Source organism: Gossypium hirsutum, chromosome A13, assembly GCF_007990345.1.
Source record: "Gossypium hirsutum isolate 1008001.06 chromosome A13, Gossypium_hirsutum_v2.1, whole genome shotgun sequence".
Lineage (NCBI taxonomy): Eukaryota > Viridiplantae > Streptophyta > Magnoliopsida > Malvales > Malvaceae > Gossypium > Gossypium hirsutum.
This window is the reverse complement of record NC_053436.1, coordinates 5,444,787-5,467,546: the sequence shown is the minus strand read 5'-3', so window position 1 is coordinate 5,467,546 and position 22,760 is coordinate 5,444,787. Positions and strand designations below refer to the sequence as shown.

Genomic DNA, 22,760 nt, shown 5'->3' with positions numbered 1-22,760 from the left:
CTTGATTAAGAACTCCCTACAAAAATTTAAAATAAAAAAAAATTTTTTGAATGAGTTGACTGAGTTTTTATTAAAAAATCATAAAAATTAATACCCAAAAATTTTGGGTTCAGGTCCACTTGGACAAACAAATAAACGGAAATGGGGATACAAATTATCTTTTGTAATTAGCTCGTTACTGAAATAAATAAAAGTAGAAACAGAATAATGAATACAAAAAAGAAATAATTAATAAAAGGAAACCTATTGATATTTCCCAGTCAAATGGAACAACCTGGCCACCATTAATCATATCGTCTTTTCATGTCAATAGTCGCGTCTGTTCATAAATAGCTCTTCCCCAAAAAATTTTTCGTGTACCTGCTATCTTTGACTACTCCATTTCTCCACCACAAAACGATTTCAATCTGGATTTCTTCTCCATCTTCCTTCCAGAACTAGATCTCTGTGGTTCAGCGCTTCCCCCACCAGGTATGATTCTTCCCTTTTTTCTAGTGCTTCTTTTGCTAGTTTATGGGCATGAGCATTCTCCGATTTGTGGATAAACTAGAAAGTGATCTCTTGAAGACTAGTTCTTTTACTTTGAATATCTCTAATAATAGCTCAAAGTACTAATTTGTCTACTTTTGTCGATTGACATTTTTTGATGATTGTTTTCGAGTCTCCCATTATTGTTGCTAAAGTTAAACCCATTGATAATACTAACTTGATAGCATTTAATGTTGCACGAGCTTCTGCTACAAACAGGGATGAGATACTATAATGGAGAGTCGTCTTTGAGGCTTTTAACTCACACATTTGGTCCCGAACCACTAAACACGAAGTAGATCTAGAATTTCTTTTGTCGAAGGCTGTATCAAACTATATCGTTGTACCTGTTTTCGCCCCTATTTGGTTATGAACTCTTTCAGTATTAAAGGTAAGCTTTTTTTCTCATATCCCTTCGAGTTCTGCTATGTATCCTCTGATTTTTTGTGACAGATACCTAATTGAAATGGTTTTTCTTTCATGAACATACTGATTCGGTGAGCTCTAAATGAACCATAAGGAGCAGCAAAAAGTCCAGCACTGTTCTTTAGTACTCTTTGCAAAAACCCATGTAAGCGACTCCCAGATATTTTGATTCATAAGAGTTGTGACCCAAGAGAGATTAAGGTTTTGCCATACTTCAAAGATTGCAGGGCATTGTCTAAAGACATGGTGGCTATCCTCTTCTCCGGAGCAATAACGAGGACATCTGACGTTAGTGGTCACTCGCTTGTGTCTAAGGTTGACTAGTGTAGGTATATAGTTCCAGGAGATCCGCCATATTGTTAATGTAATTTTTTATGGTAGTTATAAATTCCATAGTTTTCTACAGAAGTCTTTGATTTTGGTCTGTATTAAGTAAACTATTAGGATCCAAGCTAGCATATTGTAATAGTTTATAGGCGCTCCGTACTGAGTATTCTCCGGAAAGTTCTTCTTTCCACACTTGAAAATCTTCATGGTTAGCTTCTACAAGAAGGATCTACAAGATCCTTTGGTCAATTTTCGTTTGGAAGGTATTGCTGACTAACTCCATTTTCCATGTTTTATTTGTGCTATCAATTAGATCCGAGACTAATTGGAGTTCATCATTTTCTTCTTTGTTTTGTCGACCAACTGCTTCAATCCCTGGAATCCAACAATCATTCCATATATAGATCTCATTTCCTCTTCCAACTCTCCAACAAAGTCCATCTCGAAGAAGACCCTTTGCTACTCAAATATTGATACGGTCGTTGAGAGCACAAAAAAATCCTATTTTTTGTAAAATAATGAAAAAGAACAGTAAAGGGGAAGTAGGGTCGAATCCTCAGGGATCGAATTATATGAATGCTTGTTTCTCAAAGTCCTGGGCAAAATCGTGTCCAAGAAAACCTACGTGACTGAAAAAAATAAAAAAATAACAGAATTAAAGATTTAATTTGGAAAAAATAAAAAACAGAATTTAAAATTGACTGAAATTGTGATTACGAAAATAATAAAAACAATAAAGAGAGTTGAAGAAAAAGAAATTCTTATTGGTAGATTCCAGCCTCTAGTTGTCTCATTCCGCCTTGGGTTCGATCCTCGACTTTTAAATGACCCTTCTCAACTTAAGTAAGCTAATTATAGTGGAAGAGGATGCTTACGACCACCAGCTCCAAAGATTAGACTTACGATTTTTAGGTAACCTGACTCTAGCCAGTAATTTATGCTAGATCAATTCTTCTCAATGGAGAATCCCACGCCATTTCATCTCTTTGGGTCGCCAACCTCTGACGTAGTAAGTTAACGAACCGACTATGCAATCCTTCCAAAACATACAAAGTGGCCGCCTTTGCATATGCTGAAAAGCTTACTTCTTAAGGGCCATGGACGGAAGTGTCAACCCGTAGTGCGGAGAAACGATGAATACTTGGCGAGAAAGATAAGTACGAATTCTAGGCCTCAAGAACCCTTTTTGGGGAATATTGACAACTTTCGGTTAGATAGGTTCTAGTGGCTCATGATAATGGTGGAAAAAGAAATAAATATAAAAATAGAAAAGGGAATTTTATTGAAAGAAAATATGAAGAAACAAAAGCCTAGACTTTCAGGGGGAGAGTGTTTACAGAAAAAAATGAACACCAAATAGAGTCACTTCAACCCCTATTTATAGTGCTAGGGAGATAGTCTAATTTAACTTAAATTCTAAAAAGATAAATACATTTAATTAAAGATAATTAAAGATAATTAAAATAAAATCCTAAAATTAAATAATCCTAATAATTATCTTAATATTAATTATCCTAATATAAATAAAATGGAGTCTTATAAAATAAAATCTTTTCTTTTTGCATTTTTAGTCCTTGTGTCTTCCATGCTCACACTTTTGACACAATCTTTTTCCTGTGTCGCATATCAGCCCATTGTGTTTCTAAATTCGCACTTTTGTCCCTTAATTTTACTTTTACCTCCAAATCAGTCCCTAATCAATAAAAAGACATAAAGAGCTCAAATTAGTAGGATCAAGCTCAGATAAACACATGATTAATACATAAAAATACGTTATTCTAGAGCATTATCAGATACTCTTCTAGGTAAATGAAGGTAAATTTCCCAATATGCATTTAGAAAATTCGAATGCAAAAAATATTTTACTTTAAGAACTCTGGCCAATAGAGAATTTAGATAATTAAAAAGGCGCCAGCCTTGCTTGGCTAATAACGCAATATTAAATTGACTAAAATTTCGGAAACCTAAACCTCTGTTTTCATTTAAAAAGCACATGTTTTTCTAAGAGCACCAGTGAATTCCTTTCTTCCTACGTCCCTTTTGCCACAAAAACTTAGCAATAATACCTTCCAGTTCATCACATAATGATTTTGGAAATAAAAACCAAGCTATTGAAAATGTCGGTATAGCTTGTAAAATAGCCTTAATGAAAACTTCTTTTCCAACCTGAGACGGATATCTGATACTCTAGTTATCAATGCGTTGTTTTAGTCGATCTTTCAAAACTTGAAAAGATTCTTTTTTTCTTCTACCAACTATACTCAGCAACCCTAAGTATCGTTCTAAGTCGTTTGAGCTTTGAACTCCCAGCTGATTAACCACCAATTGTCTATCTTCCTCCGATGTATTTTTACTAAAAAAGACAGTTGATTTGTCAAAGTTCACACATTAACCCAAACATTTTTTGTACTAACGTAGAATCTCTTTGATTACGAAAGCTCCCCTTCTTGTTGCCTCCCCGAACAAGATGCAATCATTTGCAAATAATAAGTGAAACACCTGTGGGCCGCTCCTACTAACCTTAACACCTTTTAAGAGCCATTCTCTTGTTGCTAGTCTCATTAGGCACGATAAACCCTTTCCACATATTATGAATAAAAACAGACTCAAGTGATCACCCTGTCAAAGTCCCCTGGTTGGATAAAATGTTTCTCCAATATTTCCATTAACCACAGCTGAATAAGAGACAGTAGACACGCACTTCATAATTGAATCAATCCATTTTAGAGCAAATCCCATTCGACTCATTATGTCCCTAACAAATTGCCATTCAACTCTATCATAAGCCTTACTCATGTCTAATTTGACCACCATGAACCCTTTTTCCTTAATCTCTTCTGTTTCAGTGACTGTAGAATTTCATAGGCTAACAATACATTATCCGATATTAATCTTCTTGGCACAAATGCACTCTGTGCTTCATCAATACATTTATCAATAACTCCTCTAAATTTGTTTGCTATAGCCTTTGCTAGTATTTTATAAATAACATTGCATAAGCTAATAGGTTGGAAATGTGTCATATTAGAAAAGTTGGTGATTTTTGAGATAAGCACAATGTGTATTGAGTTTATTGGACTAACCTCCATATCTCCATTCAAAAGGTGTAAACAAAAAGAAACGACATCTTCTCCAATGATATTCCAGCATCATTGATAAAATAGGGCTGGGAATCCATTTTCCCCTAGTGCCTTTGTAGATCACATTTCGAACAATGTCTCTCGAATCTCCTCTCCAATATACGGCGCTATAAGCTTTCTATTATCTTCCTCGTAGATATAACGATCAATACCCGTAAGTAAGTGTTCATTAATGACTGTATTCTCTGCTGTAAATTAATTCTGAAAATAAGCCCATGCAATACCCCTTATTTCCTGAAGGTTTTCTGTTTCCCCTCCACTTCCATTTTGCAGCTTATTAATCCGATTTCTCCGCCGCTTCTGTGTTGCTTTGCTATGAAAAAACGTTGTATTTCTATCGCCAAATTTTAACCAATTCAGTCTAGCCCTTTGTTCCCAGTAATATTCATCCTTTTCAATCTCAAAGTTTAGTTGGATCTTCGTATCAATCATCTCAGCCAAATTCCTATCATCCCTTTCAGCTTCAACCAGTTTTGATAATTTTGCTATTAAGAACTCCTTTCTACTCTTCTTGTTCATTTGTATTCGCCCAGCCTATTTTTCCAAGCCCTTTATTAAGAATTCCAACTTTTGCAATAAGTCCCCTGATGCCATTTCCCATATGTGTTTGACTTTATCAACAAAATAATTCTCCAATGTCCATGAAGCTTCAAATTTAAAACTATTTCCTTTTCGCCTTTCATCTTCTCTTTTTGTGACAACTAAAAGAGGGCAATGATCAGAAAAAGAATAAACGAGATGCTGAATTTTTGTCTCGGGAAACATTGACATCTATTTCACATTGGCTACTCCCCTATCCAATCGTTCTTGTATGTTTGTCTCTGGTAAATTTCCTTTCCCATATAAGCGAATTACCAAAAAACCCTACATTACTTAATTGACATTCTTCTAATGTTTTTCGAAACAGTTTCATTCTTCTTTTATCTCTAGGTAGACCTCCCTTTTTTTCAAACCCATACATAATTTCATTAAAGTCTTCATATACAAACCAAAGGATATCTTTATCATGATAGAGATTTTTCAAAATAGCTCATGAGTCTTCTCTATCTTGAGCATACAGGGTTCCATAAAAATCTGTAAATCGCCATTTATAATTAATTTCAGTATCTTCCACTATTACGTCAATATGTCTTTTAGAAAAATTTTGAAGCATGATGTTAGTATCATTTCGCCATGCCAAACACAATCCTCCTCTAGTACCCTCCGATCCAACTTTGATACCATTTGCAAAGCTACAACTCCGTCGAACTCTCTCAATCTGGATTCTACAAAGTTTAGTCACCATAAAGAAGGCTATTTGGGGATTATAGATCTTCAACGAATGCCGAAGTCTTTGAATTGTCCGTGGGCTCCCCAAACCACATACATTCCAACTTAAGATTTTTATTATGCTCGGTCAGCTTGCCTCTTGGCAGCCGCCGATAATAAATGCTCCAGTTCCACCATTCTCCTATTCCTTGACATTACCTTATTAATTTAATCTTTTTCTGGTAAGTCGTCAATTTCCCCTCTAGATCTCTTCTTTCCCTCCTCTCCTATTAATGTTGTATCCTCTAGATCATGTTCCATCGTAGTATGGACCTGATCTAACAATACATTTTCCATCCGTTGGCCAAAAAATGATGTTCCCCCTTTTAAATTAAAACCAAGAACTGGATCCACAATCTTTTCGAATCTATTTTATTTTCTGCCTTCTGTTGGCCATTCCCTAATCCTCTATTATTTTCACCAATTCCTCCTACATTCCCCTCCCCTTCCTCACGTAGCCATATACTATTCATAGCTAAAACTCTTCAAGATTGAGCTCGCAAAGATAAATCCCAACCCATTTCAACAACTTCCACTCCAAATATCATCTTTGCTTCACAAAAGGAATCGCAATGTCCCAATCTTCCACAGTAGAAACAAAATAATGACAACCTCTCATATTTAAAACTGACATATGAGCGTCTCCCACAAAACAAAATTTGTTTATTTCTTTTCAAAGGACGCCTTACATCAATTTGAACTCGAATTCTTATGAAATTTCTATTCTCTTTCCCCAGATTCGATCCGTCATATTCCAGAAAATCCCCTAGAAATTCCTTAGTTACATCGCCAAATTCTTAATAAATAGACCAATAGAGACATCATGGATCGGTACCAAAAAAGGTGTCATGACTAAAGGCACTTGTAATGGATCCTCCCTCCATTACAGTTTATAAAGAAGCAGCAGATGATTATTAAAGATCCAAGGAGAACTCTTAATAACACTTTCCAAATCCATAATGTGAAAAAATTGAAACAAATACCATTTATCCCCCAGATTTCGGATCTGGACACCTCGAACCAGATGCCACAGATTCGCCAAAGTACTCTTCATTGTTGGAAAGTAAATTATGCTGGCTGTCAGAAAACAACCAACTAGTTGAAAAATCTCCCCCACTCTTTCCCTGTGCAGATCTGTTTGTATTTGAATCACTTCGTCTTCTTCTTCATTTATCATCAGTTGAGCTAATTCATTTTCCATTTATGCAGATTTCCACCTTGGCTATCTTTCTTCAAATTGTAGGAGACAAATGTGCAGGATGCGCCGACTTTAAATAGTAGAAGACAAAAAATAACAGAAAAATCTAGAACTCTTGCCAAAGACGGTAGACAATAGCGTGCTAGGGTAGCAGACTCTTTCATAGCCTTTTGCAAAATAATTTAAGTTAATTCATCCGAGGGTAAAAAATCCCAAAATATTTTTCCAATAATTCAAATGAAAAATTTTGAATATTTAAGTGATTTTGTAACTTTTTTGAAGTCGAGTTTAGACCTATTCATAGGTCGGACTACTTATCTAGGCTCAAATGCTTGGTTTGGGTAAAAAAATTAGACTCGAAAAATAGACTTGGACAAAAAAATTAGACCCATGTAAAATATGGGTCACACTCGGGCTCGAATATTCGAGGCCCGATCTTGACCTGACTCGTCTAGTTTTTAAGTTAATGATACTTTATATTATGTTATCTTTATAAATTATGTAATTTATAACACATTAAAAAAATAAATCTATACTAAATATATAATTCTACTTTAATCTAAACATTAGAAAAATATTAAGATGATTATATAAAAATTTTAATAAAAAATAAATTTATTAAATATTAAATTAAAATAATATAAATATTTTTAAAAAAATTTAAAATAATATGAGGAAGTCTAAAATGAGTTTGAGTTAGTTTTTTCAAATATAGGTTGGTTTGGACAAAATTTTAGACACATTTCATGTTAAGCCGAGCTTGAACAAATATAAAATAGATTAATATTATGCTTAGAACCGACCTAAACTCAATCTAACTTGGCCCATGAGTATCTCTAATTGAGTAAGCAAAGTGTAAATTTATTAATAATTTAATGAGTTGAAGTGGATTTTACACAAATTAATATAATATAATATAATACATTGTATAAAATTTGGGGAGAAATTATTTAATACAATTTTAGATTTTGCAAACAGTAGTGTGCATGGGTATAATAAAATATTAAGAAGAAAAACGACATATGTTCATCCAAATTTTTATTACTGCACATGATTCACCTCCACCAAGAATCTACCGTTAGCAGGCTTTTCTTTAACCTCGTCATTTGCGAGCTGAGGCCCCACAAAGAAGCAGTCCAAAACCTAATCCGACGGCGGAGATTTCCTCCTCCTCCTATGATCCATCTTAGGGTTTATTTTAGAGGAAAATAAAGAAACCTTCCAACTTATATTATAACCCTTTGTTTCAGTTGTGTATTGTGGTAGCTGCTACTTCTCCTTGTCCTTCAAAAATCTATCCTTTTTTATTTATCTCAGGCGCCGCCGTATTCTCTAAGCCGGCGGTAAATACCCATTTCTTCCTCCACCCTTCCCTCTCCTCCATTAAAAAAAAAGCCAAAAAAAAGAGAAAAATATTCACAAAAGACAAGAAAGTTTGCTACTTTAGTAAGGTTTATCGAACGCACTTGGGATTTTAGTTTGTTTCATTTATTATCTTCTCTAGGATTTTTTAATTAATAACAAGAGGAGAGGGAAGAAAAAGAAAACCCAAAAAAAAACAGAGAAAAAAAAAAGAAATCTGTAAAAAAGGTTTTTTTTTGTGGGTTTTAGCTGTTCTGTTTAGAGAGATGGCGCAGATTCAAGTCCAGGGGCAAAATGGGAGTGTTAACAATGGAGCTGGTGGAGGGAACAACCAGTTTGTACCGACGTCGCTTTATGTTGGGGATCTGGATTCAAGTGTGACGGAAGCTCAGCTTTATGATTACTTTGCCCACGTGGGTCCAGTGCTTACGGTTCGGGTTTGCAAGGACTTGTCAACCCGGAGGTCTCTTGGTTATGGTTATGTCAATTATGGAAATCCACAAGATGGTAACATTTCAGATTTCTAAGTTTTAGTTTTTTTTTTTCTTGTTTCTGTTGCTTATGGTTTATTTGCATTTTTTAAATAATGGATTCTTGCTTTGGTTAGCATTTGAATGGTGATGTAAATATAAGATTCTTCTAGAAAGATGATTACAGATTAAAGTTTTAGCCTGGCTTTTTCATTTACTTAGTATGAAATGTATGATATTGGTACAGAGCGTAGAATAGTTATGGTATTAAGGTGCCCTGCATATTAAGGATTTTGTATAGATTTTTATACTTAATTTGCTTTTTGCTGTATTATGATATCTATCTTACAGTAAACTGTTTCTAGTGCTACATCTGTATTGTCAAGTTGATTTAGGCAGGACATGAAGAAGTAGGTTTTGAGTGTGTTCTCTAAAGGTTGTTCTTCACATGCATTTTGATTGATGATCTTCTTCTTAATATGATAACTCTCGATTTTGTTAAAAAGAATATAGCAAACGCATTTTGTCTGAGCTTATCTTGAATTCCCATGTATCAAGCAGCCAGGAAATTTGTGTGATGTAGCCTTGTTTTATACCAAGTGAGCCTTATTCATCAGCCATCTGAACTATAGTCCGTTGAGGGTATAATATGTATTTGGGTTTTATCATTCCTGAATGCAGATTACATGCCTGTTAATGTTGATCTTCCTTGTTAAGATATGGTGCCCTTTTGTGTTATGGAGATTACAACTTATTTGCTTGTTTTTGACTTTGTTCCATGCTAGGATATGAAGTCTATTTAGATGTTGTAATCGATATGGAAGTATTTCTGCCTCTTTATTCATTAATATTAACCTATTTTCTAGCCAAAAAGAACCCTAACGTCATGCAGTAATACATATCGAGCCTTTTTGGGTACCCTGAAATGGGTGGAGAGAATGATAAGAAAGTAAGAAATGTAATGTTAAAAGTATTTGTGATATTGAGAGAAAAGGAGAAAGTTTGTGAAGATAAAACAGCAGAATCCGGGATACTAGCCTAAAGGAAAAAGAGCAATACATAATATATCCTTGCTTAGAAATGCTTATACATTATCTTCTCAGACTTCCATGTAAATTGTCAATCTAGTTGGTCTCTATCAGCAAGGTAGAGACCAACTCAAGCTGCAATTTTTCATAGTAATACACATTATTTGAAAAGAACATTCTTAATATTTTGACTGCCTTGATCCCTAGATAGGAAAAAAATGTTTGCTCTTCATTCTGAATGTCATCTTCTGCTGTTTACGCACAGCTGCAAGGGCATTGGACCTTCTGAACTTCACTCTTCTGAATGGAAAGCCTATCAGGATTATGTATTCTAATCGAGACCCTAGTCTTCGTAAAAGTGGTGCTGGGAATATTTTTATCAAGGTAATGAAAATTTGACAATCATGCGGTTATATCTGCAGATTTGTTTTGTAAATCTGTGCTTCAGAAATCATATATGGTTTATTTTATGTTTGTTTGCCATGCTTGTTGGATCTGGCAGAATTTAGACAAGGGAATTGACCACAAAGCCTTGCATGATACGTTTTCTGCATTTGGGAACATTCTCTCTTGCAAGGTAGCCACAGACTCCTTTGGTCAGTCAAAAGGTTATGGCTTTGTTCAATTTGACAATGAGGAATCTGCCCAAAAAGCAATAGAGCAGCTGAATGGCATGCTAATGAATGATAAGCAAGTCTATGTGGGCCCCTTTGTTCGCAAGCAGGAAAGAGACAGTTCTATCAGCAACGTTAAATTTAACAACGTCTATGTAAAGAATCTCTCAGAATCCACAAGTGATGACGATTTGAAAACCATTTTTGGCGAATTTGGTCTGATTACTAGTGCTGTGGTGATGAGAGAACCGGATGGGAAATCCAAGGGCTTTGGGTTTGTAAACTTTAAGAACGCAGATGATGCTGCTAGGGCTGTGGAGTCTCTGAATGGAAAGAAATTTGATGATAAGGAGTGGTATGTTGGGAAAGCGCAAAAGAAATCTGAAAGGGAGCTTGATCTGAAACTTCGATTTGAGCAGTCAATGAAAGAGGCAGCAGATAAGTTTCAAGGAGCAAACTTGTATGTTAAGAATTTGGATGACAGCATAAGTGATGAAAAACTTAAAGAGCTATTCTCTCAATATGGTATCATAACGTCATGCAAGGTTTGTTAGCATGTTCTATGGACTAGTAATGTTAGATCGATTCTGTTAATTAGTTGGCTGAACCCTATTATTCTAATGTAACAGGTTATGCGAGATACTAGTGGGATAAGCAAAGGATCAGGGTTTGTTGCATTTTCAACTCCAGAAGAAGCATCAAGAGCTGTAAGTTGATAATGCTGTCCCTACTCGTGATCTTATTATCAGCTAATAAGTTTTGCTTTGTTCTTTTTGACAGCTTGCAGAGATGAATGGCAAAATGGTTGTCAGCAAACCTCTCTATGTTGCACTAGCTCAAAGGAAGGAAGATAGGAGAGCCAGGTTACAGGTATGTGTTGATATTTGCTTTGAGCCTTGACCAAACTGTAATTGAGAACGGTTTTAAATTTTTTTGTTGTGCTAAAACATGCGCTGCGTCTTTTACAGGCTCAATTTTCTCAAATGCGACCAGTTACAATGTCACCTTCAGTTGCTCCTCGTATGCCAATGTACCCACCTGGTGGTCCAGGTCTTGGGCAGCAAATATTTTATGGTCAAGCACCTCCAGCAATGTTTCCGCAGGTAATTATTTGTTTTGAATTTTATTGCTTGGTAGTCATAGGAGGTATATTTTAACCTACTGGATTAATCAATGAAATAATATTTGTAAAATCTTCTTTAGAAATTTCTGGTTTTGTTTATGAATTTTTCTTTTGGCAGCCTGGATTTGGGTATCAACAGCAGCTCGTCCCTGGTATGAGGCCTGGTGGAGCTCCCATGCCAAATTTCTTTGTACCAATGGTTCAACAAGGCCAACAGGGTCAGCGTCCCGGTGGTAGAAGGGCTGGGGCTGGTCAGCAAAGTCAGCAACCAGTTCCATTAATGCAGCAGCAGGTTGTTTCATCAGTTCTTGCATTTTGTAGTATCTTCAATATATTTGTTCATATCTTGTAAGTTCTTCATCTGATGGTTCATTTAAATGTCAGATGCTACCGCGAGGGCGGGTCTATCGCTATCCACCAGGGCGTGGTCTACCTGATGTTTCAATGCCTAACATTGCTGGAGGCATGCTTTCTGTTCCATATGATATGGGTGGCATGCCAATGCGTGATGCATCAATTTCTCAGCCAATTCCGATAGGAGCCTTGGCCTCAGCCCTAGCAAATGCTACACCAGATCAGCAGAGAACGGTATGCACTGCTTTGCTTTATTTATTATTGTCTACTCTTTTCTGTGCATACTTGTGCTGTCCCAATTTTAGATTATACTTGTCGCACATACAATGCCTTCTAGTCAACTTTCAAGTGTTAATTACAAAAATTTTGTTGAAGAGTATACCCTAATAAGGTACCTCATAATTAGAAAATATAGAGTTCCGTATTGAGATGTGAACTTCTATGTAATTTCCTTCCTGTATGCATTGGTGATACATAAAAAAATATTGCTATGATGTCCTTGTAATGAGTCCTTTCCTAAAAAGATTCACTACAAGTTTCTGAAAATGCTTGAACCATTTTGGGTAACTGAAATTTTTGCTTTGGATGAATATGTGTAGATGCTGGGAGAGAATCTTTATCCTCTAGTTGAACAGCTGGAGCCTGATGCAGCAGCTAAAGTTACAGGGATGCTTCTGGAGATGGATCAGACTGAGGTTTTGCATTTGCTCGAGTCACCAGAAGCTCTAAAAGCGAAGGTTGCTGAAGCAATGGAGGTTCTTAGAACTGTGGCTCAGCAGCAACAAACTGGTGGTGCTGCCGCTGATCAACTGGCTTCATTGTCATTAAGTGACAACCTTGTCTCCTGAGTTTTAACTGCCTGCTAGAGTTTTCTTCTTGAACACCATCGTAGCGTGGCCTTTGTTTAGATTGAATCAGTTGCTTCGTTTGAAGCTGGTTATGACTCTATACTTCTACAGAGTGTTTTGGAACTTCAATACCGTCTGACACAAGACTTTCATGCTTTATAATTAATTGCTATGTGATTGAGTTATGCATTTCATGCATCATAAAATATCTTCGGGATCGAATTGATTGTTTCTCTTTTGAGTGAATAATCTTGCAGATGCATTTAGCTTACGGAGATTTACTATGTTTTTAATTGCTTTAGGAAGTAGATTCTCAAGCTGATTCTACCCCCTAGAGAGCTGTATTTTGTTTTGGTTTTGGTTTATTTTTTTAATGGAAAGGGGCCGTGATTTGAAAGGTTGTATTGCATTTTTGCAGGAGATTATATGCATTCTCTAAACGAACGAAACCTATTGGGCATTGGAGCAGACAAAATCATGAGCATTTTATATATAAAAATCAAATAGTAATTCATTATTTATCTTCTAACTTGCTGAAATTTTAAGACAAACCCTAATTGCAAAGTTATTGTGTATTCTATGCACAAAAAGTAAGCGTAAGCCAAATATTGTATTGGCCAATTTCAAACACTACCTAACACGTATACCAGCTTGTCAATAATGGAACGTAGATTCGTACAAGCTTTTCGAGCATCAGCATCGTTTTTAATTAACTGCACGCCTTAGTCTCAGCCCCACATCAACCTCTCGGTCATGCTGGATTATTCCAGTGTCCCGCAGATCAGAAATCTGTGTTTCTGAGGAAGACCCTGCCACATTTTGCTTCTCTTCCGAGTTTTCCCCAAAGTTATGAAGTCGACGACCAATAAGATACCGGTCATCTCTGATAGAATTGTGGAGGTTCGTGAACCAGACATGGAATCTCTTTGCACAAAAGCACAAGCAGCTGAAGCAAAGGCAGCCTAGCCATGCGAAGCGGTAGACAGCCGAATTGACCACTAATGGGTAGCCAAGCACCGGAAACACCCCTCGGGCTAATACGTAAGGTACACACAGGGCTGTCAGCAGCTTCATTATGATGGGAAATACAATCTCCCGCAATACCCAAAGGCCCTGCAATCTAGAAAAACCATCTTCTCTTACCCTTTCAAATTTTACTCGCCAGCTTTCATCTACCAATGGCATCATATGATCCAGCATAACCTGTGCATATAAGAAAAACCGATTTCAGACCTTGAGAGAATAATCTAATAACTACAAAAAAACGCAAAAAATAAAAGTCTATTGCAAAAACCAAAGACAATTGCATCATAACAATTTTTTCAGCTGCACATGAAATGGTGGTCTTACCAGTCTAGTCCAGATCTTAAGGAAAATGAGACCCAATGCCCAATCCTGATAGAGTAGGAAAACTGGGCTCTCATCTACAGGCACCCGCATTGGCACAATCACCAAAAGCTCAAAAAGCAGACCAATAAGTACAGGAATGACAAAAATCTGGACATCACAGCACCAATAAAGATCTACGAGTTAGATATCTGAGCTGTGAAACAAGTAGAAAACCAGCTAACACCAGATGACATACCCATATTGATAACAGCATGGAACTCTTAACAACAATGGCACTCCACTTGGAAATTTGGCCAAATAGAACTGCCGCCCTCTTTGTTCTAATGTGCTCAATGGAGTATCTAGCCCCAGCAATAGCTGTCCAAATGACATAGCTTCCAATGACGAAAGCATAGAGGTCTATGATTCAGGTGGGAAAAATAATTAGCACTGGAATAAAAAAAGAGGTACTATAACAAGGGGGGAAAAAGTCAAACCACATTACCGTTGCACTTAATGCCATGAGTTATTGGGAGAAGAGGAATGGCATTGAAAAGAGCACGCCCAAGTGATATAGGAACTATTATTAGGGCAGAGTTAAATATAAGCAAAGTCATCCAGGCGACCACCAGCAAGAGAACAATGCGAAGAACGAAGCCATACCTGCTAAAGCATGCATCAATATTATTAGACACTATAAAATGGAGCCAGGTACAAACAAAGCAATTCAATTTTGACTAAATGTAGTAAAAGAAGATGAAAAAGAACAAAACAGAAATTATGTTTTGAGTCTATAATAGTTAACAGACATAAATGCTAAACATCAAAATAAATGCTGTTAACCAAAAACATCAAAAACTTCTATGACAACTCTCCATTCAGTATAAGAAAACAACTGAGTTGATGGCAATGCTAATCTTTGCACATCAACAGGCATAGGACAGTCATTATTCTGCAATGAAATAAAGCAGAATTCATTTGGATGAATCAGATATAAAGAATAATTTGAATACTCATCCCAAAATATGATCAAAGTTCAGGAAATAGTGTTTGAGAAATACATATCGTTCCAATGTGCCTAAACAAAATAAATAGTTAAAATCTCTTGCACCTAACCTATACAAAATCTAACATCAATAATAACTCGTAAGTGCAAATTCAATGACCAAATAATCTTCAAATGTCAATTACTTGTCATGAATTTAGAACATCAAGTAAAGCTGCGTGCAAAAATATCCTAAGCAAAGTTAAATTACTTCCAGACCATAATGTAAATCAGAACCATTTTACAGACTATTCAAAAGCACCATATTACTTACTCTGAATCAGCTCGTTCATCCCCATCAAACTCCTCCACGACATTAGAATTCCCTGATGCAAGGAGCCCTCTATTTGGATCATCATCAGCAGCAAATGCAACCATGGCCTGTTCCTGTCCACCTAGTTGCACAATTTGTGGTCTATCTGGCTGACCTGGTTCTACATTGGCATTTTCCTGGCCACCATTCTCATCAGGTTTGGGAAGTAAAAACTCTGTTAAGCCTAATGCCCAGCCAACTGCAGTAAACCAGTAGCGGAGAAGAGACTTGATTGTTGACCGCAATTTAAAATGCTCAATGGCAAATGGAATGCATATTTGAAAGAGAAGCATGTCAGCTGGAATCTCAGTAAATGGATCAGATACCCTGCAACAAACAAATCATTTAGTAAGCTAAAAATAAGTATACATAAGTGAGTGAATTAAAAAAAGGATGTGCAGCTCTTACGATATATCAAGTGGGAAGATAGATGGTGCCATCTTCATAGCAAACTTGACTGGCAAAAATACCAGCATCACAATCAAACTTCCATAAACTGCAACTGATAACAAGACCCTCCGAGCATGCTTGTTTACAGGATCATCAATTAAATCACGGAAGGGATTGTAGTTCGGATCAGCTGGGTCTCGAAGGAAGTACAGAACACCATTGCGTAAAACCTGCTTATAACAAAAATAATATTATCAGACTCATGCTACAATATAACAGCTTATGATAAAAATTGCTATTATGGGATGGAGAAGAGGATTACCCCTCGAAGAAGGCTGACAAAGATGCTTATTTGTAGCATATATACAATTCCTACAACCCAATGAATCAATGAGCTAGCTAAAGGTGAGACTGAGAAGAACTGAACTCTTTGAGACATTGATTTCCCAAACATCCTTATGGTGCATATATCTAGCCACCATCCACACATCAAAGGAAACACCCCAAGCTCAATTACAAGAAGGAAGGCAACTTTAATCATTGTCATCAAATGCCTCATTGCAGCCAAGAACTGCCTGAAGAGGGATGGAATTGTCTCGACAATTGAAGCAATTCCATAGAACCTCCCCATTGTCAAAGGCTCACCCCTAGTGTACCTAATCAAAGTGGCAATGCCCAGGTAGAAGAAGACTAAAGAGAATATAAATGTATATCCAATAGCAAGAGTTGTAACATCAGACAGCCTTGATGCTCCAATAGTTGCTCCTTTCAAGAGATCTGCTGAAAATGGTGCACTTGTGTTGCTTGAAACTTCACCTACTGCACTAGAGTTTGCTTTTAAGATTTCTGCAGCCTGACCAAGCATGCTATTGTCTTGGCCTTCAGATGTCAAATTCGTAACTGCAGTTAATGCATTCTTCAATGTGATATTTGCTAAGGAAAGGGTAGTGTCTGTCATTGGCATGACTGCTGACAGAACAGGACCACTTGCAGAAGAGAAAAGCCAAGATACATAATGGAGAATAATGCGGCCAAGAGAAAAGGGCACAAAAATTACAACGCCAAGGAATATCATATTGCTGGCTAGAACCTGCAGGAAAATCATCAAGTGATGAAATCATGCTAATCAGAGGAAAAAGGCTAAAATATTGCAGTTAGTTTATTTTCTGAGTATCTACTTATCGGCTATCGCAGATAGTCACAATTTAAAGCTCTAAAATAAGGGAAGGTTTAAAGAAAAAAAAAATGCATTGGCATGTCTCTTACAATGGAGCTAATTCTACGCAATCGAGATCCCGAAGTAGTAACATATAAACAAAACAATGAAGTTATAAGATTATAATTGGATCCAGAGTCATGCATAGAATGATAAAACCACACACTGCAATCTAATGTCTATATTTTGGAAGTGGAAATATTTGAAGGAGTGATAAGAAAGTCGAGAATCACACTCTGTAACAAGGAAAATGATTCATGAAGAATTTCCTCCATTAAAAGTATATCAAGTTTGTCATGCAACCAAATGCCAAACTTTGATTTTTTTTTTTTTTTTATTATCAGACTCCAAATTAGCATCATTAGCCTATGCCGCTAAACACATAAATGCAAGCATACAAATAACCCTTTGTTTTTGAGGCTGATATATCCGTAAGCTAGTCTCGGCACCTAAAGGTTCCCAAGAATATTCGCAACAAACAAGCAAAGCAAGCACTTAAATAACATTAGTGAAAGAACACAGATTAGAAGCTAAGCATGGATAGTAAAATTGATACAACCAAAGAAACTTACAGTGAAAGCATTCTCAACCAAATGAAAAACAGGACCCTGCATGCCAACAAGCTCATCAAAAGGTACATCCTCCGCACCGTCAGCATCATCCAGGCCATCAAACATCTGTTCCACATGAGCTTCAAGACGAGCTGCCTGCATTTCCCAACGAGCAGCCACATTTTCAGCATTCCTTCTGATCAATTGACCAGCTCCACCAGCACCTTGTGCTCCACCAGCATCTTCACCATTAGCATCACCGGCAAAATTCCTATTAGCTTGTCCAGCAGGTCGCCTAGCAGCACGAGCACCATTCCTATCCGCTTCATCTTCTCTATCAGCATCTTGTCCTCCAAGCTCTCGTAAATGCCGGAAGTAATCCCTTAAAGAAGTTGCTCCAAGAAAAATAAACACAATGCTAGCAGATAGTAGGAACCCATGCAAACAATCAGTAAGAATGATTGTGGTTGAAATATGGCTTAAGAATAATCTCTGAGCTTCACCAAAACTCCTGACGAATGCCAAGCGCCATATCCAAAAGGTAATGAAAGGAATAATTAGGAGCCAAACTGAAAGCACAAAACTAAGACGCAAGAAGAACTGTAGAACATGACAGGCTTTCATCGCCATCCCAACAACAAACTCCTGAAAAGGAAGCCTTGCTGGAGCATTCTCTGCATACACAGGGGAGAAAGAAAACGCATGCTTGCATACCTGCAAGAAAGTCAACTAAGTTAAAGCACTAAAATGCACTGCAAATCTACCACCCAAAGCACATATATTTAAGAAAACAAATTAACAAGAGGGGGGGGGGAGACGCATGGAAAATAAGATCTTTTACATTAAGTCTATTTCAAAGAAAAAAAGAGGGAGAGGAGGCTGAAACATAAACAGAGAAAGAGGGAGAGGCAATAGAGAACTAGCTCAGATATGCCAGTTCATAAATTTGCATACCAAAATAAGAATTGAAGAGAACCATGCCCACAACATTGAAACAGAAAATACTTTAGAACTGCTAACTGCCTCAAAAGCTATAAACTCCATTCACGTGGCTTCGCAAAATATGGTACAACATAGAAACACTTGTACCTTATGCACAACATTTTAGCATGAAGAACCTAAAGTCTAAGACTACCTCTGATAGCACTAAGTTTGCATCATCATGCATTAGCAACATTAAAAAGAAACCTGAAGCTTGATTGCTCCACAATAATTACTATTGCCGCCTGTATTTATTCAATTATAACTTAAAGAAGTTAGTTGCAGCTAATGACCTCTCCGATCATTCAAAACCCATGAAAATCTTCAGAAAACCATGTTTTCTTCTCAAATCCCACACAACTTCAAATACCACCGAGTTGGAGAACCATAGCACATACAAAACACACAAAAATAAAAGTTGTTTCTTTTCAAATGTTCAAGACTCCAACAATGGAGAGCTCTCAAAATTTGCGACTAGAATGGAAGTCTTTATTATAAAAATTATCAGAAAAAAAGACTTGAAAGAAGAGACCAAAATTGTCTTCATTTATTAATCATCTCTGTTGCTCATTCAATAATCAAAGCTAAATCAGACACCAAATAATGAAATTTAAATTTTTTAAAGAACTAAAACCTTAACTGAAACTAACCTAATTTTTCTAAAAAAATACCTATAATTTTATACCATAATTACAAATAAATAAACACTAACCTCGCATTGGCGAGCATTGCTGTGATTAAGCCACTGAAGAAGGCAATCTTGATGGACAAATTTGATGCTGCCGCTACATGCGCAGGGGTACCTAAGCGGATTGTCAGCATCTCCCGGGTTCCGGCAGATCCTGCAAACATCTTCCTCTTCTTCCTCCATATCCGGATCATATCTCGAAGCCACCGCCCCCAACGACACCGTTGACGCCGTAGATGACGTCGCTTTTTCATCCTTCTCTGACAACGATGACGATGTTGATGTTGATGGCGAAGGCTTTCCGCTGTCTGCTAAAACGTCGTCTGTAGAAGAAACGGGGTTTTCACCGCCCAGGGGATGAGATGGCGGAACCGCGGGGGCGATCTCCATCGTGTTGAGTTGGTCCAGTGAGTTTGCCGGAGAGGAACCGAGTCAAGATGGTATTTTATATTTAGTTATCCTTTTTTTTTGGTTGAGACGAGTTTGGTTTGAAAAAAAAAAAACACTCCTTCTGATGACGAGTTTGCCCCTCACGCTTTAATGTTCCTTTTTATATTTTCCGGATATGTAGGCTAGTCGGAAGAATGGAATTCTGTATACGCGGAAGATTCTCATTGGCTTCTCTTTCGTTTCTACATTAGATTTTTCTGTTGTAGCTGCCTCACCTTCATTATGTTACATGATATGATATCAAGTCTTTCAATGTGCTTTGATTTCTATTTTAGAATTTAGAATATAAACTCAATTTTATGTTACATAATCCTTGAATTATGTTTGATATTTTAAATTAAAATTTTAAAATATTTTAGTTGAAATATCAAAATACCGTGTTAATTAGATTTTTCTACCAATCAAGTTATTAGTTTGAGTATTAATAAAAGTATATTAAAAAATTTATACTAAAAGTTGGATTGTATTTTGCTTTATGTACTCAAAAAAATAATAAATTAGTCATTGTACGTTAAATTATTACGTGTACCTAATAGTAACATTAATAGTAAAAATTTTAAAATATTTTATTTTTTTTATCATTTTAAACAATTTTTTTATTTAATTTTGGAAATGGAAATGGAAGCCGACATGAATAGTTTCTTTTTCTTTTCTTTATTTAAGATTCTCAATATTAAAAATTCATATTTAATTTCAATTAATGGAAAATCAAATTCTAAATAAAAGAAAATTTCTCTCAGCCTCCAAATAATCAACCATGGATAGGCTTATCCGAGGGAGAGGTATCATTTACTAATGCAAGAATTATTTTTGACCCTGGAAGAACTAGTCCAGCAGCGGAACCACTTGAAAGTAGCCGTATGGGCACGTTAAGGGGAGGGTCTCGACAGGTTGCAAAGTTCTCTACTCAAATTTCAAAGACACAAATAAACGACCATATGGAGTACTTCTTCCATGTTTGGAACGTGGCAGAACATCCTAGTTTAGCCTTTAAGCCCAGATTAAATTGCCCATAATGTTGTTCTTATGGATGAGACCAACACAAGAACTGTTAATAATGAACAACATGCTATGAATTTAGGGATGATTCTATCAATTGGAGCTGAAGACCAGACTGACTATGATTCCACTTCTAACTCCAAAATAAGCGACAAACTTAGATGAACCAAACATAGGATCCGGAGCAATACACCGTAGGCAAACGTCCTTAGTTGATTGCCATCATGATCCTTCTTTGCAACAGACAATGTTAAATGCACTTGAGGAAGGATCCTCGATTGGTGACTCGATTTTCATTAATACGGAATGCTGAACCAACAACATACTGACGATTTAGCTAAAGTTGCAACAAATCAAATTAAATTTGCATGATGCTGACTTGGTAGGGTTCAAGCAGGCTGCCCCAACTCAGCCTACCATGGAGCCATGATCAGATTAGCATCGAATGCAAGAGAGCCTCTTACATTGCAACACTGCTGCAAACTGGTCCACAACTACAAAGTCAATCTGTGCTTCTTGATGGAAGCCCATGCTACTCCTAAAAAATGCATGCCTCTCACTAATAGATTAGGCTTCCATAACTGAGTTTGTTCCTTGTAACGGGAAGGGAGGGGGCTTAGTAGTAATGTGGAAAGCTCGTCTTATGGTTAAAGCAATAATAAAAGAAGCACATATTTTGCTGTTGTATATTGTGGATGGATCCTTTTCGCTTTGGTTTTCATGTTTGTATAAACAGCTGTGTGTGCATAAACGTAATCAGGTGTGGGATAGTGTGTATAATATTTATTGTTCAATACCGAATCAAGATGATTGGATAGCTTGGGATGATTTTAATCAAGTATTACATCCAAAAGATAAGCTGTACTTCATATCAGATGCATTACAAAGGGCAGAAAAATTACAAGATTACATTGATAATGTGGCTATTAGAGATCCCACCGATTGGTCAACATTTCACCTGGACCAACAATCAGGATGGCGAGGATGTATTTTAGGAACGACTCGATAAAGTATTCTGCAATGACAATGCTCTTCAAAACTTTCAACGTCCTCGGTTGTTAAACTTGCCAATTATGTTTTCGGATCATGGACCAATGATCTTACATACGGATTACTGATTACCATTTCGATGTAGACCTTATAGGTTTGAATTAACGAGGACAGCCCATCTGTAGTGTAGGGAGATAGTGCGACAAGCTGGGCAAACTAGTTGTAATGGGTCAGCTGATCAATATTCTCTTGCTCGTAAACTCAAGTTTGTTAAGGATAGCCTATTAGAATGGAATCACACTACATCTGGTAATCTATGGAAAAGACGTACTCAGAAGAATTAGCTATGGCGCAACAACATATTAACTCTCCATCGGATTATTCCAAGGAATCTTGCCTTAAGACAGGAATTACTTAAGCTCACGGAACAAGAACAACTACACTGGTTTCAAAAATCACGAGCAAATTGGATTATCTATGGTGAAAGGGATACAAAATTCTTCCATGCTTGTACTTCAAGACCAAGAACTTATAATGCCATTTTAAGAATTGAATACATGGATGGTGATTGGATTGAGGATCTGACCAGGATTCAATCTATGGTGTTACAACACTTCACTGCTATTTTTTATGAACCCTACAATTGGATTTGTCTCTCATTATAGCACCCTCACAGTCTAGGTGCTAATACCTCGCTTTAAAATTTATGACCATTAGACCTGTATATATCGAAACCTGGGGTCAAGTTATGATACCTCTTGGTTTAGGTCCGATATCTCTGCAGCTGTCGTTCGATACTTTGTGTTGCCCAGAAATGTTTACTGACTTACTATGTTTTGGACTGTACAAGGTTAAGTTTCGATACTTCTGTGGGTATTAGAACTTTCGCCTACGGGTTTCAATACCTATGAAGCCATTAGCCTGCTGGCTTCATATGTTTTGATAGCTATAAGATATGTATCGAAACGTGGTTCAAAAAGCTTGCTTTAAAACATTTTAGAATTTTTTTTTAGACTTTTTTTAACACTTATAAAATTTTAAATCTTTCAACTAAAATTTGAATCACTTGAAATAATTTTCCG

General features: G+C 36.6%; 2 protein-coding genes and 1 long non-coding RNA gene across 5 annotated transcripts; 2 read left to right on the top strand and 1 right to left on the bottom strand.

The window, feature by feature from the left end:
• The first annotated feature begins 260 nt into the window (after window positions 1-260).
• LOC107894290 (uncharacterized) lies at window positions 261-1,919 on the top strand. Of its 2 annotated transcripts, XR_001683209.2 has the most exons (4): window positions 261-471; window positions 748-1,099; window positions 1,175-1,544; window positions 1,686-1,919. It is a non-coding gene; the product is annotated as an uncharacterized lncRNA (long non-coding RNA). The 2 variants fall into 2 exon arrangements; XR_001683208.2 differs by lacking the exon at window positions 1,686-1,919 and having other exon boundaries at window positions 1,175-1,558.
• Window positions 1,920-7,975: 6,056 nt separating this feature from the next.
• On the top strand, window positions 7,976-12,915 carry LOC107894289 (polyadenylate-binding protein 8). Its single transcript, XM_016819571.2, has 9 exons — window positions 7,976-8,796; window positions 10,053-10,171; window positions 10,290-10,946; window positions 11,031-11,108; window positions 11,182-11,271; window positions 11,370-11,504; window positions 11,643-11,816; window positions 11,909-12,112; window positions 12,478-12,915. The coding sequence occupies exons 1-9, from the start codon at window positions 8,556-8,558 to the stop codon at window positions 12,724-12,726; spliced, it is 1,947 nt and encodes a 648-aa protein (XP_016675060.2). The 5' UTR covers window positions 7,976-8,555; the 3' UTR covers window positions 12,727-12,915.
• A 276-nt stretch (window positions 12,916-13,191) lies between these two features.
• Window positions 13,192-19,943, bottom strand: LOC121212217 (probable E3 ubiquitin ligase SUD1). 2 transcript variants are annotated; one of them, XM_041084600.1, is made up of 9 exons: window positions 19,264-19,943; window positions 17,592-18,284; window positions 16,126-16,893; window positions 15,822-16,033; window positions 15,375-15,740; window positions 14,561-14,718; window positions 14,312-14,475; window positions 14,077-14,223; window positions 13,192-13,929 (listed from the first exon to the last, which is right to left on the bottom strand). In XM_041084600.1, the coding sequence occupies exons 1-9, from the start codon at window positions 19,627-19,629 to the stop codon at window positions 13,432-13,434; spliced, it is 3,372 nt and encodes a 1,123-aa protein (XP_040940534.1). In that variant the 5' UTR covers window positions 19,630-19,943; the 3' UTR covers window positions 13,192-13,431. The 2 variants fall into 2 exon arrangements, with proteins under 2 accessions (XP_040940534.1, XP_040940533.1); XM_041084599.1 differs by having other exon boundaries at window positions 14,561-14,721; window positions 19,264-19,848.
• Window positions 19,944-22,760: the final 2,817 nt, after the last annotated feature.

Excerpts from the sequence above, each read along its gene's own strand:
- LOC121212217 (XM_041084599.1), bottom strand. The coding sequence starts at position 19,629 with ATGGAGATCGCCCCCGCGGTTCCGCCATCTCATCCCCTGGGCGGTGAA. Across the intron at positions 18,285-19,263 it reads GCAATGCTCGCCAATGCGAG|GTATGCAAGCATGCGTTTTC; the intron begins GTTAGTGTTTAT and ends ACTTTCTTGCAG. Across the intron at positions 16,034-16,125 it reads TTGTCAGCCTTCTTCGAGGG|GTTTTACGCAATGGTGTTCT; the intron begins GTAATCCTCTTC and ends TGTTATAAGCAG.
- LOC107894289 (XM_016819571.2), top strand. The coding sequence starts at position 8,556 with ATGGCGCAGATTCAAGTCCAGGGGCAAAATGGGAGTGTTAACAATGGA. Across the intron at positions 11,505-11,642 it reads CTCCAGCAATGTTTCCGCAG|CCTGGATTTGGGTATCAACA; the intron begins GTAATTATTTGT and ends TTCTTTTGGCAG. Across the intron at positions 11,817-11,908 it reads TTCCATTAATGCAGCAGCAG|ATGCTACCGCGAGGGCGGGT; the intron begins GTTGTTTCATCA and ends TTTAAATGTCAG.